The sequence below is a fragment of the Diadema setosum genome, chromosome 8 (genome assembly GCF_964275005.1).
Source record: "Diadema setosum chromosome 8, eeDiaSeto1, whole genome shotgun sequence".
Lineage (NCBI taxonomy): Eukaryota > Metazoa > Echinodermata > Echinoidea > Diadematoida > Diadematidae > Diadema > Diadema setosum.
Window position 1 is genome coordinate 27,178,952 of NC_092692.1, and position 19,986 is coordinate 27,198,937.

At 39.2% G+C, this 19,986-nt stretch overlaps 1 protein-coding gene across 1 annotated transcript in view; it reads right to left on the bottom strand.

Moving 5' to 3' along the window:
• Positions 1 to 5,732: 5,732 nt before the first annotated feature.
• Positions 5,733 to 19,986, bottom strand: part of LOC140231646 (uncharacterized) — a 110,002-nt gene continuing 95,748 nt past the window's right edge. Inside the window, exon 3 of the mRNA XM_072311796.1 lies at positions 5,733 to 5,991. Coding sequence (XP_072167897.1) covers positions 5,733 to 5,991 — 259 coding nt within the window. The remainder of the gene's footprint in view (positions 5,992 to 19,986) is intronic.

Sequence of the window (19,986 nt, forward strand, 5' to 3'; positions counted from 1 at the left end):
CTCAATCAAAAATTACATTTTTCAACGGGCACTCAACTGCTAACTCTCTTGGAGGGGTCTGCACCTTTGAATGTTTCTATAACAGATATGTGGCGCTATACAAATGCTGAGGATCATCATTATCATCATGGTTTCCATGGGAAAGGGATGTGAAGTGTCCTGAAGAGGTATTGACTGCATAACATTGTTTCGAAGATCTCCTCATAGTGCTCCTCTTTATTTTGTGATTCCTATTCTTTTTTTAACCACCCAGGGTCAAAATTCCTATTCTTAGATAGGTATGACAACAATGAGACAGCCTTTGTTTTATGTATCTTCTGGGGGGTGTTTCATCAACGCTTGTCAGCGCCGACCACTGTCGGCGCTGACCAATTTCAGCAAAATCCTTGGTTTTGATTAGCTGAGATGCTCTGGTCACTGACTGTTACTATGGTGATTCAATTTGTCAGCGCCGACAAACGTTGATGAAACACCCCCCAGATCACTGTAGCTGTCATTTCATACTTCAATTTTAGCAAATCTGGGCATTAGAAATAAAATTATCCCCCTCATTTCACGGATAGGAGACTCCATCAATATAGCACCTACAGAAACCAAAAAAAAAAATAATAATCAGGGGATAATTCTTGAGGAGAGGGAGTTAAAAAGTGAAATATCTATGTTCTTTTCAAAAAATGAAATAAAACTTAAATTGAATGTAACTCATGATTTGGCATGTGAGTAGTGTATGATATGATATTGCATTCCTTTGCATTGCATTGTCTTTATTTCCAAATCCATTCAGAAAATATGCAAAGTACTAAGTCTTCAGCTAGTGGCCTTCAGTTGCTAATAGAGCATACAAGTGTAGCTTTTCAGAATTGGTTGTGTTCAATAAAGACCAGGCGGCATGAGGATACTTATTGAGTAGCAAGGCTGGCCTGGCTTGGATATATTCGAGAATCCCCGTATGGAAATTGGAATCGTACAAAGCTTTATCATAAATCTCTGTATTAGAGAGAACACAGATAGAGAATCTTGACTGGAGTTGACCATTACCAATGAGTATACATGTACACCTCACAGCACATATTTGCTGGCAGGCACTATTCATGGTTTTTTTTTAATGTACTCTGGTGGACAGCACACGCAGAACGATTCAATCGGACAACCCATCTTTTCCCGCGCTACTGGGACTTTAAGATCAAAGTGGATAAGGGGATGACTGCTTATATTATGTATACATACTGAAGGGAGAGTTATATTGGACCTAGATATACATTGGATTACTGTGAGAGTGATGACCATTTTCTTGATTGTGTTAAAGAACTCTAGGAGTTAGGCAGATGGTTTCTCTGATATACCTTTAATCAAATCAGCATACATTTGAAATATTTCCCTCTGGAGTATGTACATTGCAACATCGCAGCAAACCTCATCAACATCTCCACAGTCACTTTTTCTCTGTGTCTGGCTCCTTTCTTCTCTCTCTTTTCTTCTTTCTTCTTTGTTTTTCTCTTCATCATAACGAGTAACATCCATCTATCCATACATGTGCATATCTTATTGTCCAAATCCTATATATCAATTGAATACCTATATTTTCTAGTCTACAAAAATTCCTCTTTTTTTCTGCTCACACTATTCTCTCCCAGTGAATAGGTTAATATCATAAACTTGTATGTAAGATTACATTCAAACATACATAGATAAAAAAAGAAGAAATGATAGATAGATAGATAGTAATCTATCCTTTTTTAATCTACCTAAATTCATTTTTCTGCTCAAACTTTTCTCTCAGTGAAAAAATTAATAATATAAGCTTGTAAGTGTCATTACATTCAAAGTATAAATTGATAACTAAATGCATATATATATATATATATATATATATATATATATATACAGATAGAAAGATAGACAGATAGATGGATAGACAGATAGATTGATAGAGAGAATCAGATGGAATTGAATATCTCTTCATAGCTCCCATCTGCTTCCCTTTTTTTTCTTCCTACTCAGTTTCATCACACACCTCTAGGAAGGATTAGGCACAATGTCTTAATCTCACTGGATAGATACTCCCGTGAACCTTCAGAACAGAAAAAAAAAAGGAGAAAAAATGTCTTATATGTCTCACCTTTTCCAATACAAATCATTCTGTCAAGAGAAATGACACGTAGCAGACCTGACTGGGATTACGAGAGCCTCGCAACGTAAGAATGGATTTCTTTAAGTGGAATTGTAATGGGGATAGCGATTTATCGACAACTGCTGGTGTATGTAATGCCTCAGGCCCATTTTCATCCCTGGGGAATTTTGCTGTGCATGCATCACTGTCACCATGTCATCGTTAAATTGGCAACTCTGAATTTCACTGCATGTCTTACATTGAAGACAGATTAAATGGGATTGGCTAAATTCATCAAATTGGCAACTGTAAATTTCATTGCATATTTCATATTAAAGAAATATTAAATAGGACTGGCTAAATTCATCAAATTGGGAACTCTGAATTTCACTACATATTTCCAATTGAACAGATATTAAATGGGATTGGCTAAATTCATAAATCTGCACATGATCAGATTCACTGAAAATGTGCAAATTTGAGATGGAAATTGGAGCTTTAATGTTACAAAATATTATGGCCAAAAATGTCAGGAATGTGGCTTGTGAGACACTTCTGCAAAAGTGTATCAAACACTGCACTTCTAGCAAACAACAATGACAACCTAGACAACAAGACACATCCCTTATATACGGTCTCCAGTTTTGTTGTGGGAGAATGAAATTCAATCCCAGAGAATAACTCCTTACATACATCTGCTGCAGCCTACTTTGCTACTTTTTCTCGACCTGTCCTTACATGCCCTCTATCTGATTTTCATCCCTTGACTAGCTGATATCGTCAGCTGAGAACCAGAAGAGCCTTCTGAAATATGAGCATAGATAAAAACTAAACAATCAATTTTCATGAAACAAAAAGTGTATTTAATCAAAAGTCACTGAAAATGAAAATAATCTAAAATAAACACCACAATGTAGAAGAGATCATGCTCTAAAATGTGATACTAATAACTCAATACCATCTAGCTTTCAACTGATGATATATTGGTTTATTTCAATGTGTTCATTTTTTTTTTTTGGAGGGGGGGGGTGTATATGTCAGTCAGGAATATTCACTTGACATTTTGTCCTTTTCTTGTGGCTAAAGTCCCAGGGTCTTCCATATCAACTATCCTGTCAGATCATATTTTTAGCCTGTCCTCTAAATCTTCTACCTCAAATCTCTATCTATCCTTTCTGGCTTTCCCTCCGTACATCTGTGACAGCGACCACAAGCCTCCGTCTGTTTTCTCCAGTGGTTCTACACATATCTCTAACATCCATTCTCCATCTCTTTCTGTTGTGTGTCTATCCATCCCTCTCCTGCTATTACTCTATATTAAATGGGTTAGTCAAATACCGGTTAGTGATTGGCTAAACACAGTCACGTGATGGAGGAACATTCTTGTTATGTTCTCCCATGGGAAAACATTTGCACGTAACAAATACCCGCGCGCACAGTGAATTTGGCTCTGCGCGAGCTAGCGCGATCGAGTGCGTTGTGCGCATGCTGGACCTTTACGCTAAGTGTACCATGATATCAATAAGGTACGGTATGGTTTGATGCGCCACTTTCAGAGCGTGAAATCAATTGATGATAATGGTATTTGACTAACCCATATAATATAACAGATGATGACTTTTGTTGTCGGGAACATACCAAACATTGACCCTCAGGGTTTGAAATGCTATTTCGGGAGGCTATAAGTCCCTCGACTTCGTCTCGGGACTTATAACCTCCCTCAATAGCATTTCAAACCCTTCGGGAGGAACATTCGGTATGTTCCCTACCCCGCCAGTCATCATCTATATAATGTATTCCTCTTTCTCTCTCTTTTCTGCTATCCTTGGTATCCTCCGTCACCTAATGAAACTGCCCCCTTTCTCCACCCGTCCCTCTGTCTCTTTTCTTCTTTTATAACTCTTCATAAACACACACACTCCCTCCCTCTCTCTCTCCACTTCAAACTTCATCTTTCATTATAGCTCTCTGTCATTCCAGCAGTCAATTACTGTATACGCCGAATATTTTGCGAGCTTTTTATTCTCACGAATTTCGCGAGTCAGCAGCTATTCGCAAAATTAAAAACACGTGAAAATATTGACTCTAATGCCGATATGAATGTGACGTACGCATATACATTTCTCTGTTCAATACAGGACTCCATGATCGCGAACTTAATCACTCGCGAAATTGTCGGGAAGTCCCGATTCGCAAAAATTTAGACTCGCAAAATATATGACGTATAGAGTGCATTGTTGCAGTTATTGTTTTTATCCCTTTATTATTCAGGACCGTCTTTCATTGTTTCTGCTTGGGTCTGCCATCTTTGCCACGAGCAGATCTATGTCGTGGTCTGTTATCTAAACTGTCCATCTCTCACACCATTGTCTTATCATCTGCACTTCTATAAATATCCCTCTCCCACTTCTCCCTCATAAAACAAATTGATGCCACATACCAGACAAAGATGATATCTTTAGAAACCTACATGTAGGATATACGCCTTCTTCTATGGCCCAGGTATATACTGCTTTTCCATTGATACATAAACCTACAATACACATAACTATCTCTCTCTCTCTCTCTCTCTCTCTTTCTTTCTTGCTATCTACACACACACACACACACACACATACGTGCACACAAACACACATATTATATACACACAACACACATCATATCAAACAGGCAAATATAGGGGCAGCAAAAATTAGAATACTATATAGATATCCAACTTTGACTAGGATTTCATTTAAGGTGCCTGGTGGTAAGACCAACTGTAATCTGGCAGGAATTTACTTCCCATTTAGCATTCATAGAATTCCCAAATATTTCCTCAGGCATCATCACCCACCAATATATTCCCCTCCAAAGATTGAGGCATTTGTGCAGCTTTGCAGTAATACGCCTTCATTGATTTTGATTTCAATGAGCTGATTCGCAAATTAGCCAATTAAAATGCATTAAATCGCGATCCCCCCGTAGGTAGCCCCAAGATGACATGACGTCAAGACGATCTCAAGTATACTCGCGCCACTTCGTTTGGTAGTAATACGGGACAAATATTCCCATGACATATATGTACTTCTTTCTTTTATACATATACATGTAGATACATACATTTCTCTGTGTGAGTACATAGTTGTGCAGATTATTTTTGGTGGTGAGCTGATATTATTCCAGGCAAATTTTTTCTGTCAGCTTTCGACTGCAAAAGTATCAACAGTTGATATGAGAAAGATACATTCCTGTCTGTTATTTGGAACATATTCTATTCCCCTCCATTCCTCACGTTTGTTTCACAATGCATTCTGTACCTTGTTCATTTCATCATTTCTGTTTGATTTGAACATCTCCAGTCACTTGCATTCTGTGCTTCTTAAATTATTGCTGATATCATAATGCTAATGTCCATGAATTATTGGTATATTTTCTAAGTGATATGAGAATTGTGTATTTGGGTGTTGTTGTTGTTGGGTTTTTTTGGTTGTCTTTAGGCTTTGTTAACTTTTCTACTGAATTCTCCATACCACTCAACAAGTCTACTACGAACTGTTGTTTTTTTTTTCCATCGCACAGCACTAAATCACCTCCAAGCATGCACATCCACAAGGATCAGGTCCCACCCATTGATAGCAGGTCACACCCACTGATAGTAAGTCACACCCACTGACAGCTGGTCACGCCTACCGACAGCAGGCCACACTTCTTTTCTCTTTTTTTCCCCCCTCCATTTGAACTTACCTTGGCTGGAGATGCTGAAGATGGGCGGGGCTGCCATGACGATGCTCCGCCCAGTCTTGGTGAGGGGCTTCTTCTGCCCCACCCCATCCTCTGTGGAGCCGGTACCGGGTGGGGCAGTCAGTGACCGAGTGACAGGACGATGTCCATTGTTTGGACTGTAAAGAGAAGATAAAAAACGACAAACAATAGTAGGTTAGAATAAGAGTATCTACTGTTTTGATAAGAGGACAATATAATAGGAAGTAATTCATTCTTGTTTCTCCTTGTTTTGGACGCAAACCCTTATCAAAATGACTGTGGTATTTTATGTCATTGCCTTGCTTGGAACATGACTAACTGTGCAATGTGCTGGTCACTGACCCTAACACCACCAAAACTACTACAGTTGAACCTCTCTTATCCGGCCTCCCTTTATCCGGATCTGTCTATTATACGGACGCAATCTCGCCGTGATTTTTTTAAATAAATTACGGGAGGAAAGGGGGATTCCCAACTCAATCTAACAATGGCGACCTACAGTCGACTTTGCCGAGTATGGTTTATTTTCAAGATCTACTTGAGACATTTCTTAATAATTATTTAGGTAAATCATTCCAAGAATTTATAAAAGAAAATGATTTCATTCTTGCAAACACGAACCTCTATTTTGGGGTCTGTTACTGAGTGTAACAATGAAAAGGTTGCAGTATACACATTACTACATGTGGTACTACAATGGGCTACATCAGTACATGTGTATGTATATGTACATGTATAAAGCATTGAGTCTCCCATATCCGGCCAAATCCCTTATCCGGATGAGCCCCGGTCCCAACTTGTCCGGATACGAGAGGTTCAACTGTATATACACAACAAACTATTTTTAAGATAACAGAGGGAACATGCTTTAGAAATCCTGGTTTACCAACACACAACAACATTACAAATGTATTCAATCATACACATACTCCAAGTAAAACTTCACTAATCAACTGATTAGTTGGCATTCATTCATGTCCATGACCATCTACATTGTATCTGGATTGTTAAATTTCCTGAAGCTATTTTCAGAGCTCCTTTACTCTATGAATGCAAAAAAAAAAAAAAAAAGTTGGTGGAGATTGTCTTCTCCAAATGTTCCTCTTTATCTCTCCCTCTCCCCCTCTCTCTCTAAGGGAGGGGTGTAGGAATTAGACAGGAAGAATCCCTCTGTAAGAAACAAAATTTGCAACACCTGGGAAAGCAGGGCATGTGATATGCTATCTTGCCACCTTTGCACTTTTCACTTCTCTTGATACATCTTTGATATGCTTGCCGGCATCAGAAAATAAATTCAATTCATTTCGATCAACAAATTCCCCGGAAGACATTTGAAATTCTTAACTTTTGGACTTCCTGATTACATTTCCCCGCTCTGTGCTTTCCATAACGCTTCCCGTTTTCTCATCAAACTCGCTCATAGCATCACCATCACGTACACGTAAAAGCGTTTATCAAAAAGGTGCGAAATATCCTTGCTTCCTGACGAACTTTGTTTTTTTTACTTCATTATCCTGTCATCATTTCCTTGTGTTCTTTTGATTCTATGATCCCCGTTTACCCAATGCCTTTACCACATGGCATTGCCGAGCCTTTTTTCTTTGCTTTTTCCTTCTTTCTACTTCCAGCCATTAGTCATGCATTAACTTCTGTACATTTCTCTACTCTACTGTCTTGTTCTGTCTTGTTTCTTAAAGATGTAACTCTTTTACTTCATTAGAAAAACAACAATTAAGTCATAACGAATTCTAACAGATACATGTACAGAAGGAGATCGGTGGTTGTTCATGGATTAGCTAATTATGATGAATAAAGCATGTCGCTTATAGATACACACACAAACACACACACACACAATATGCAAAACACATCCAAAAAGACTCATCCATAGGTTGCCTATGTTTGCAGCTGTTCTCATCCACTTTCTTCATCTTTTCTAACCATCTCACAAGGGAACGGACAGTATGAAGACCTCTTCCCTCTCATCAGAACACTAAAAATGTGCAAGCATCAAAACCTCAAGCTATATTTCTATCTCTTGTGAACTTAACCCACTGAAAATGAGTCCCAAGAATACTCGGGCAGTTGTCTATGGGAAATGCGTGTTATAGCAAAATCAGTCAGTCCTCAACAAGTTAAACACAGGGTCCACTCAGACATGTCCTTGCATATACTCTGCCCCATCCTATACCCTCGCCCCCCCCCCCCCCCCCAACAGACATTAACAAAAACATATACAGTAGACTGTTTCTGTTATACAGTTCGACCTCGATTATCCGGCCTCCTTTTATCCGGAAATCTCTATTATCCGGATACGTTCACGCAGTGAAGGACTTTCTTTTACATCCAAAAATTGAGAAAAAAACAGTGACTTTAAGATGTGCATGATAGGTTTCTCAATATCTAATGAGGTAAAACATGTATGATTTTCACATAAAAATATACTTTATTTTTGTGAAGAAGGGACTACAATTTTGCGCAGGCTAGCATAGAATACACCCCCGTTGAAGGGTACGCTACCTGCCTAGCTGCCAGTGCACTGGGACGGCAGCTTGGACGGCAGTTATATACATTAACATTGTGTCTCCCATATCCAGCCAATTCGCTTATCCGGATGAGTGCCGGTCCTGACATGGCCGGATAATCGAGGTTGAACTCCTGGATGTTTCTTTTCCTACAGCCCAATTACAAACTATTTCATTCACGTGCTCCTTCTAATTAAGTTCTTCAAAGAGGAATTATTGGTAGGTATGGTAAGCCCTCAAGAAGCTTTGGGCTAGTTAAGGGCAAGGACCGAGATGGTCTATTGATGAAGGGGGCAAAAGCAATACCAGACCAAAGAATTGAAAAATTAAAGCCATGCGATGCATCCGTATTCCCCATTCTCTATCCCAAAAATCACTCCTTTCTCTGTTCACGCCATTATCGTGTTGCCAGTCACAGCAACATCAGCCTCTCCTATTAAACAGTCCGAGAGGGGAAGAAAAAAAAAAAGCCCCACTCGACACCAAAACACAGCAATGGAAGGGTTGGTATTGATTCCTAAATGCATCTCTCTCGTTGCTTGGGGGTCCCCCTTGAGGCGGCCCGCGAGTAAATCATCACAAGTGAATGGGGACGATATGGATTGCTTTCTGCCTCCTATCAACCAATTTGTATTTGTTTCTCCCACCCCATCCCCATCCTTCTACCCCCCCCCCCCCACCCCCAGTCAAGTGCATCAAGTGCTCAGCTGTATCTATCTATGCTTTCTTTGCTTTACAAAATTATGCAGCTGGGCAGTCATATCGCTCTTATATGTTTATGGATATCTACCTCTCTATTTTCCTCTTTATCTCTCTCTCTCTCTCTCTCTCTTTCTCTATCTATCTATCTATCTATCCATCTATTATATCTGTTCATCTATTCATTTACCAATTTATATCTCAATCTACATATTGCATGCATGCCAACATAAGTTGATTTCCTCCATTAGAAAAAAAAAAAAATCTACACAAACCCAAATTTACATGCTCTGTACTTACATACTCACATACTTCAAAACTGGCATTATGATGCTAGTGAAAGTAGGCAAGACACTCCATCCACGGCATGTTTTTATTAAGACTTTACGATTATCTGTCAAATTACACACTATTTCACCAAAAGATATGTCACTGATTATGCTTTCACAAGAACAGTAACCCTCTGTTGAACCAAGCTAGTTTGTTTGTGAACAAAGTTTGTTGCTGATTATAGGCTTGGACTTTTAACATCTTAAAGGCCTACAGTCCTTAACCTGTTCTCAAAGAGTCCCGAGTATACTCGGGCAGTTGTCTATCGGAAATGTGTGTTGTCACAAAATCAGTCAGTCCTCAATGGGATGAAAGTGTCTATCTGTATTGACATTAACTTAACAGTTTGCTTTCAAAAAATATAATGATATTTGTTAACAGGGTAATATGATTCATCTTTTCTAAAAATCTGATCTGATTTTTCTTTTAATGCTCTTCATTTCAATGCAGTTCTTTCTCATAGCTCTGACAAGACAGTGAAACATATTAAGCCATTGCTTCCAAGAATAGTGTGGCCTGTACGATTCCTGTGACATATCACCACATCTTGGATATATTGCAAAAGCAGGTTTAACTTTCGCCGGTTCAATTTCATTTACACAATGTGTAGCAAGGGACGGTTAAAACAAGAGTACAGTAAAAGAGAAACAAGATTTAATATATAAAGTGAGGGAGGTGAAGCATTTGAGAGAAAAAGTGATAAATTTTTCATTAATTCCTCCTTTGAGAGCGCTTCACCATATCAGGTTTGCTCATTTCTCACGATTGCCATGAATTCTTATACGGCACACCCGAAATATGAAGTGGGCGTGAAACTTGACTCCGTTTCTCGATATCAAACACGTACGTTGGCATCTTCGGTTCTCTTAAATACTGTAAGAGAACGCTGACTTTAGAAGCGATCTGCAGTGAGTCCCACACAGTGTTTGGTTCATGGTCCTTACAAAATTCATTCAATAAATGAAGGGGGGGGGGGAGGATGGAATAAACTGTGGAATGACCTACTATTAAAAGTCAGAACTTCCTACATTATGCTCAGTCTTGTGAATAAAGACTCAAGACACATTTTTATTTTCATTTAATTGTGCATTACAGGGCCGGCAGAGCGTTTTCAGAAGTGTGTGTGGGGGGGGGGGGGGGGGGGGCCACTTCCCAGTTTTATGAGCTCACAAGCAAAAAAAATAAAAAATAAAAAAAATAAAAGGCCTTCAGCGCAACTTCTGGTGCCACTTCCAGGTTTCTTCATCTGACAAGCAAAAAAAAAAAAAGAAAAAAAAAGCCCCCCCCCCCTGGTTCTGCCAGCCATCATAGTCAAGTATATCAGAAGCTCTTGCAGCACAGAAGAAATTTATGTAAATAGTTTTTGCACTTTATACATTTCTATCATCTTTATTATTCTTGTTATCATTATAATTATTATCATTATCATTATCATTATCATTATCATCATCATCATCACTATCATCATCATCATTATTACTATTATCACCATTATCATCATCAACATCATAATCATCATCATCATTATTATTATTACATGTTTCACTTAACATTCCATACAAATGTGCCTAGCTACAACAAAACATCAGGAAGTGTGCTTGACACAGTTCATCATTTCCAAAGGAGGACATTTGAACTATAAATCACAAATATTATGCCATTGAGTAGATTCCATTTGTGTTTCTTTGTGTGTGTCTGTCTGCTTCAATGTGTGTAAGAAGAGTGGAGAGGAGGTATGGGGAAAAAAAATAAGTGAAGGGACAGAATACCACAAGTTTGGATTTTTCTTGGAACCCAGGCACTCCATCTCCGTTTCATCAAGGAAGTTCAAGAGAATGGAGTCACAACTGTCGTATTTCCTTTGAAGTCACGTTTGATGCCGCCACTCGAAAGTATTTGAAGCATGTGGCAAACTGGACCTGCCGCACAGATAGGAAGACAATTGACTCATGCCTCATTGCATAATCATCAGCCACTTTCTAACGAAAATATGTCTTTGTGATGGTAATTACTTTTCGCCATCCCTACTTATAAAAGATAGGTGGTATATAATGGTAAAGACACGGGGATGCGTGAATAGAAATTGCGTAAAAAATGATGAAACGAAAATGAAAATTACTGGACTGGCCGTGCCCGGCCACTAATCTGATATATCTATTAATATAGAATTATACTCGAAGATTATTCCATATCAGTTTTATTTGGAGGAATTAAGTGGAAAAGTGATAAAACCAGCTTTCTGGGAGGGTACAGTTTTGAACACTTTCATATGATACAGCTCTGATTTACACTTTTGCACATATTTCTTGAAGGGATTGACCTTTGTTTAATGAGCTTTATCATTAAGTGAGATTTCGTGTCATTTAATAGATAAACAAGCAAAATATAGCCAACATTAAGTTAACGTTCAAAATGAATCTTCAGATTGCTCAGCAAGACAGCGGCATCAAACCCCGTCACCAAAGGCACAGATGCACCTGTGGAATTCTTTTGTACATCAATAGAAAAGTGACAACTGTTTGAATAATTACAGCCAGTTGGAACTCCATCTCTTAAACCTCCTTGGTTTCATCATCAACACCATATAATCAATAGATAACACCTGCTCCTATGCTCACTTCCTGGTGGTCAGCTTTAACCCACTCAGTACCCCCCCCCCCCATCTTCAAATGCCTTTGACATTGTACAGATATGTGCTGCTGGTGGTACTGAAAGACTTTGGAGGTTAAAAAGCCTAAATAACACTGTGTACAATGTGAATGCCAGGTTAACAGGTGCCTGAAAGAATAGTTCAGATCAATTGACTGGAATCAACGGTCCTGGGGATATATTGCTGCTAATATCATCACCATCTAATCTCTAAATAAGCACCTCTGAATATTACAATGCAAAACATACTGCAAAGAGATTAAATTAAAATGGTTGAATTGATATATTTTGAATATATCATAATGAAATTTAAAGGAAAATTTACCAAAATAATCTTGGAAAATTATTGGATTATTTGCCAATAAAGCATAAACGTACATGCTCATAAGAAGAGTTTTTGCATCCCTTCTTTCACAACTACACTCTCTATCCCACCCCCCCCCCCCCCCAACCACCATCACCACCACCACTACCACCCCTACAGAACTGTTGAACAAAGTAACCGGTAGCGAAATCCCACTGCTAACTTCAAATGCTGATCACTCATTAAATAGGATTTACTTCTCCGAGCTTCCCAAGGGTATTCATCGTGCATATCAATCAGCCATTTTAATACGGACTGTCCCGGGACCGTGCAATCCTATACCCGCTTCCCGGTGCCGAGTTTCCATACATCCAGGAACCCCGTTCCACGAAACTATGTCGCTCATGTTTGCGTCGACGCAGGAAATCCAGCAGGCTTTTTACTTCTTCTTCTTTTTTTTTCGTAATGAGAGGTATCCGGTAACACAAAAGCTTCCTGGAGACGAATTTTACGTATCGTTGTAAGTGGTCGTCTCCCATGGAACAATTTTATATCATCCCATGATAGGTCTAGAGATCTTTCGCTTCGTAACTCCTTCTACTATTCCATCTTTCTTCTTCCTTTCTCCACTCTACAGCTGTATCTATCCTAGTCAAAGAAAAGCTGATGTAACGTCACCTATTTTGTAACAGAAAAAAAAAAACCCTTTCATGTGAAACCCCATGCTGCATTAATTCAAATAGAGTCGATTCACGCAAACAGAATGGTTAAAGTTTCATTAGGATCTGGATGTGAAATTTAAAAAAAAAAAGTTTAGACTAAAATGTACAAGTTTCTCATGTTTTCACCAGATAATGATAAAATTGCATCAGTATTTTAATACTGTACCCTCTCAAATGACTAGAAGCAATGCGTATCAGTCATCTTCCTACTTTGAATTATACAACTGGATACTAGTGTCTTGTACTTTCCTCATAAGTCATCGTTCAACAGTTTGATGGAATATGAGTGTTGGTCAACTTCATTTGCTTTCTATGCTCTTATAAAAAAAAAAGGAAAAGAAATAAAGATGTCCCTCAACTTGTACTTGGAAGTAGAATCAGCATCATTACTGAGAAAAACTGCTGACGGCACCTTTTCTCACCCTCCAGTCTTCCCCGATCTCAGACAAGATTGAGGCAGGGCCTTACACACACTGCCATTGTGCTATTTTCGGTTCTCTGGGAATATTCATAGATTTCCACAAAATACACCCTACAATGTTGGTCCATGGGAATAAGAGATCATCGGCAAACAGGTCGGGATGGATTCATGTCTGCACCCTGTTTGCCCCAAGGAGGTCATGCTAACTTTCATGCATCATTTTTGCCCTACCAGAAGGAAATTGATATACACTGTATGTGCCATATATTTCACAAGGTCTTTCAATTTCTTAAGTCGGGTGCTATTTGCGAATTTTGCGAGTCTGGTGCTTTTTGCAAATATAATGACACATGAAATTATCAACTCTGATCTCGACATGAATGCAATGTGTAAGAGCCCCATACATTTCTCCGTTCGTTATTGTACTCCATGATAGTGAATGTAACCACTTTAAAAATTGTTGAGAAGTCCCAATTTGCGAAAACTTAGACTCGGAAAATATATGGTGTAGACACTATACTAATTGTTTCATGTCTCTGAAACAATACTCAGACTGACATTCTTTCCCTTTCTCTGAGAGACAAATGTACAAATGTGTAACACTAGAATCCTATTTTATGTCTGCATTGAAATATCACGCTTTCTATTACACTTCGCTGTTTCACATTTCAAAGATTATTTATATAGCAAAGTGGTACAAATGTAGTTACAAATGTCTGCTTTGTCAGCAGTGCCATGAATTGTCATAAGATATAGCATGCACCGCATGGCTAAGGCTGGCTTCTGAAAGTGAAAGCACTCATCAATTATCATTTTGTCTCTGTCTCACTTTGTCTCACCATTATCGCATCACCTCCTGCATACCATGTAATGCCATTCTAATCTCAATGTCCCCGTCTCATTACAGATATGATAAATAGGTCCCCAAAACAGTAACTATTTCTGCTGGAATCAAGAAAATTTCTATACTAAACCCCTTCTAAATACAAAGCATATAACTGACCTTGGAAGTGATGGCAGTTCCCTATGAAAGAAGGTAATTGTATAATTTCTGCCCTAAAATGAGCACAGAGAAGAAACGCTCAAGCAGAACAGAAACGGAACAAACGTCGTGAAGAGGGGATCGGCAACTTTTGATGACCCATCCCGCATTCCCCGCAGGCGTTGGGCAGCGCATATTCGATGATGAACAAACAAGTTTACCGCCAGGCATCTTGATTCGCGCTTAATCCGTAATCACGACAGCTTGGAATATTTCTCAGCCGCGGAGAAAGAAATGAAAGGGGGCGAGAGGGAAAAAAAAAAAAGAGGACGAAGGAGGACAAATACAAACAACAAAGACACCGGTGGAAAATGGCAGCGGAATCTACAGTCACTTTTCCCCAAATCCCCCCTTGCCATATTTCATCTCCGCACAAAGTCAATTCATTCATGATTCAGGAAGTCTTTCAACCTCAAGCATGCCAGGATAGAGTAACTTTCAGTCCTGCTCTGTAAGATAGAAAAGAAAAACGAAAGAAAACAACAACGGAGGGACAGGAAGCGCAAATGGCGACAGATTCAAAGCCGATTATCCCCGGACTCCTCTTCAATTTCACCTCCAAAATGTCAATTTTATTTAGCACGTGGTCACTGTAGCCTCAGACTAAATCCACATTCCTCTAGAATTTCCCCTTTCCCACCGAAAGACATCCCCCCATCCCAAGAAGAAATCTAGGTTACAAGAATGCACAAAGAAACAAATGGAGATGCACTGTTTTTCTATACACATTATTAATTACAACGGCTGACCTGGCTACACCTGTAAACAGATACTACTGTTCTTGGTAAGAGTATATTCTCTGGAAATGATATGCTTTTTTTTTTGAACTCAGGTGGGAATCAAAGCACAAGTCGATCACATGTGTTCATGTTCTTAGTAGAAAGCAAAATTTGCAGCTTGTGAGTAGGGATTCCTGTAGTTGTAAATCAAACTTTTTTCAAAAGCAGCTAAGGAATATCATTTCCATGAAGATATGATCCTTTACAACAGTTTGTGGGTCACTTCCTCGACTGACATATAATTGGTCTTAAAACTCCTAAGTAATCTTTATTCATTTCAATCAACTTGTTTTATGTAGGCTGAATACCCCCTTTACATAATATCATCAGCTGAGAGCCTGAAGAGCGTTATCGCAATTTTTGGGGTATTGAATTATTGGTAACACATTGTTGAGCTTGATTTCCTCAACATTATGGTGTCACTTTTGAATAATTTTCATTTTCAGTAAATGTGAAAAGTCGAAACCCGATTTTACCCGATAAAACATGAAAACTGATTATTTCATTTCAATTTATGCCGAAATTGAGAATGGTATGCAATAGTGCCCTTCTGGTTCTCAGCTGACAATATGTTTTATTATCAAAAAATGAACAAGGAGAGGAAGAGAAGGAAAAAATTAAACAAAAAGAGGAAGATTGTAAAGGAAGAGACAAAGATAAAGAAAAGAGAATATATGAAAAAGTAAAAATACGTATTTACAAAAGATCGAATAAAAGAATATAAACATATGAAGAGAAAGGAAAAGGAGTCGATGAGATAAAGGCTTAGGAAGATACAAAAAGAGTTTGGGAAGAGCAAATAGAAGACAGAAGTACACAGATAACGGAAGCGAGAGAAGAAGAAGTGCAATTGAAGAAGGTCTCATCTCCGGCTCCTTATGTCATCATTGCCCTATTGGCAGGAAGTACCGCTCACTTGATTATGTAAGATTCTGTCCCCCTTCTACCCATCTCACCCCTATCTCCCTCCCATTAACCTATATTCCTCCTTGCTGATGTCGTCAAGGAGATGATAGCAGAGAGAAAGAGATCGAGAGAGAAGAGGAGAGAGAGAACAAGGGGAGAGACTGATAGACAGAGAGTGAAAGAGAAGGAAAGAGAGAGATGGAGATAAAGAGGGAGAGATGAAGATCAAGCCTTCATCACTCAAACTTCCAAGGCCATAGCAACGAGATGGCCTGCTCCTTGGCAACAAGATGGCTTGCTCCTTCCTGGAGTCCAGTCTCCTCCGTCCGTCTCCATCCTCGGTCTGAAGACACAAGTCGTTACTCTCAATTGATTTCTTGAGATGATGCCCCCAGGAGGGATGGAGACTTGGGGAAGACCACCGGAGGGGTGCCTTCAAACTTTTTTTTTTGTCCTCTTCTTCCTCCCCAGCATACTCTTGAGTGACAAGCTGGCTCGTGACGAGGTTTGGTTTTCGACAATCGTTTTTGCCTCCCTTGGTCTCCCCCCCCCCCCCCTCATTGATTCGTTCGAGCGAATGATGATCGTTTGCCTGCCGTTGATGCAGACGTGTTGCTGCATATCGATCTAGACATTTTATCGATGAGAAAATTGTGGCTTTATCAATGTTCATTCATCACATTAAGTAGAAAAAGAGTGCAAAGACACATAGGAGCATTTCCAAGGGGAAAAGGGGGTATTAGAAGAGTTCAGCATGATGCCGAATCCAGATAAACAGGGCCTTGTTGTAGCAATATCAAACTGTCCTCAATGGGTTAAACTGGCAGCTAAAACTTGAGGTTTCTATCATATTCCAGACTTGCCTTGGAATGGATAGGTAATGACTTGACAAAACCCAAGAAAGTATTAGTAAAAAGGACACCTCATTTTTTTTTTTTTTTGGGGGGGGGGGGGGAGGGGGAAATAATTCAGCAACGATATCCCTTTCCAAAAACAAAATACAGTGACTGCTATGTCATAAAATTTTCTCCAAATTTTCCAAAAACCAGTTCCCCTGCCAATCCACAATATCCCTCTCTTCCCCAGCTATTAAACTTGCATATACCAAACCACATGGTGATGTATAGGGCTACAAAAAAAATGCAAGGATACTTAGAGTGCTCACCACTGGCAAACTATCGTTGTCTGCCAGAAAAGAGACAAGTCCCCCCCTTTTTTTTTTTTTTGCTCTCTCTTCCGCAGAGGACACTTCTGGTATCATTGTCTGTCTGTATTGCAGTTGTCGTATTGCATTTCATCCTAAGTGTTTTTCAGCAAATTTGCACATCTTGTGTTTCTTTTCCCTGCTCTGCAATATATGCTGAATGGAATCACGCTCAGACTGGAAGTGGGTTGGTTCAAGTTCCAGCTGTGGAACTGACACTACATCATATTTCTTGCATGTGTGTTTGTGTTTGTGTGACTGTGTGTTTTATCTATACCACTTCTTCACTTGGGAGTGTGTCTATTTGTTGTGCCTGTCTTGGTTTCCCCTTTCCTCATGAAGGAGGTAGGAAGTATAAAAGATTGATTGGATTCACCATCACAAACTGCAAAGCACAAATGGAGATGGCATTTCGCACAATGCAAGTTATCCAGCTTAGGATGAAATATATATTCCTTTGAATATTCTTCTGTGAAACTTCTGTTAAAAATCAATACAAACAGGAAATATGAAATAATTTCCTCCTTTAAAAAAAAATACAAATTTACTATCTGTCTAAATGGCTTGCCTCATCTTTTTGTGAAAAGAAAGGAATTTGAACATTACTACATTTTGTTCCCTAACTTTTCAGTATATATCTATTTTTTTTTCGGGGGGGGGGGGGGGAGGTGACAGTTGTCTTCTATTTTGTAGATTCGATAAAGTTAATGATGTGGACAGGTCACTGATACTATTTCACTGCCACGGTATTGCCTAAGCTACAAATAAGAGATTTTACAACACTCTGCTTGGATGAGTATTAAACATGGATAGGTGATGCTTCTTCACTGAGTCTTTGAATTCTTGTGAGCACGCGAACATTTTGTGAAGGATGTAAATGTCAGAAAAATGGCAAAGTCTAACATTTCAAAGAGTTTTTCTCTGAATGTATTCCGACAATGGAGCCGAAAACCATTCTTGCACAGTGCGTGTGTAGTTCTCACAATGTGTGCGCGGAGGTGTCATGTTTACCATTCATATACTATGCAAGGCAAGTTCAATCTTTGTTTGAGCATGCTCGATAAGTTCAACACATTGTTATGTCAGGCAAGCTCATGCATTATGTCACTTTGAAAACAAGTAAAAAGTTCTCAACCAACTGAGAAAAAAAGAAGGTCATTTGTACCAATGTGCACACGAGCAAACGGCAAACTGGCTTACTTGGTATTCACATCACGATTAAGCACGCAAATCCACCCCAATTCAACATCGAGAAATTCACTGCAGTGGGAATCTCTTGTTTGGAGAACCTTCTTCTTTTCTTTTTTCTTTTTTCTTTTTTTTTTTTTTTGGTCTGCTGATGACATTGGCATTTCTCAACGAGCTCCGAGGGTATCAAGTGACTGGCAATTTCTCATCCCAAGTCGTCCAGAGGGGCAAGAATGGCTGAATGATTGGTCCCACCGTGGAATGAAATCCATTTTTCCCTTCCATCTTTGCTTCTCCCCAAATGCCAGCAAAGGTTCTCACTGACCAATGCCTTCTTGGACCTCGGAGCACTGAGCTAAATGCCATAAAGTAGCTACAGAGGAAAGTTTACATTTTCCTTCTTTAACCACCCCCCTACACACACACACACACTCCTAAGCTGATATATTAACTGTAGCATGCTTGGTGATACCATTTAGCATTAAGTGGGGGCAGTGCATAGAATTAATCAAAACTTTTCTAAAATGATTCACTGCTCTCATATGTATTGTCTGATTTTCCTCAAACTTTCACCACATGTTTCACTAATATTTCAGCTTCTACTGTCATTGTAGCAAGATCAAAAGAGCTTTCAACAAAATGCGGCTCGATATGAAAATTCTTGTGTAAGTGATGGCAACTGCACTTCTATCAGATTGATATCCAGGACAACTCTAAAGTCTTGCCACAGCTTGCAACAAATGCCACACAGAATGCCACACAAGAAGAACTAAAAAAAAAACAAACAAACAAACAAACCCAGATGACATGTACAGACAGCTCTTCCCTTTACATTTGGACTGGACGGGATGATGGCTTTCGATGAATTTGTACCCTGGAAAAACTACAAGCATCATGTCCTGAACTTGCAGGGACATTTAAGACAGAATAAAAAAAAATGTTCTATTAAATGTATTTGTTAGGATTATTGAACATGGCCACTAAGGAAGCATGTCACTACTGGACCGATGGCATTGAATTCCCTCTGAAGGAGTAGGCAATGGGAATTGAGGGCCTTGCCCGGGGGTAGACCCACAACAGCCAAGGGACTCAGACCAGGAACATCAAGATCAAAAGACCGTGGGCTGAACCACTGAGTAACAAAAGCTTCTCATGTAATGCCGACATGCAATAACATGTCCCTGGCTAAAAAAGAAAGAAAAATAAATTGTTTCAATTACACATGTGGATGCGTTTTCGGGAGTAGATTCTCACAATCTATCATTTAAGATGGAGAAAGTGCACTCCAACCCAGGGCATGGTATCCTAGATAATTTCCTGCATCATTTACCAATTAAGTGATGAGGTAAATCTACACAGCACT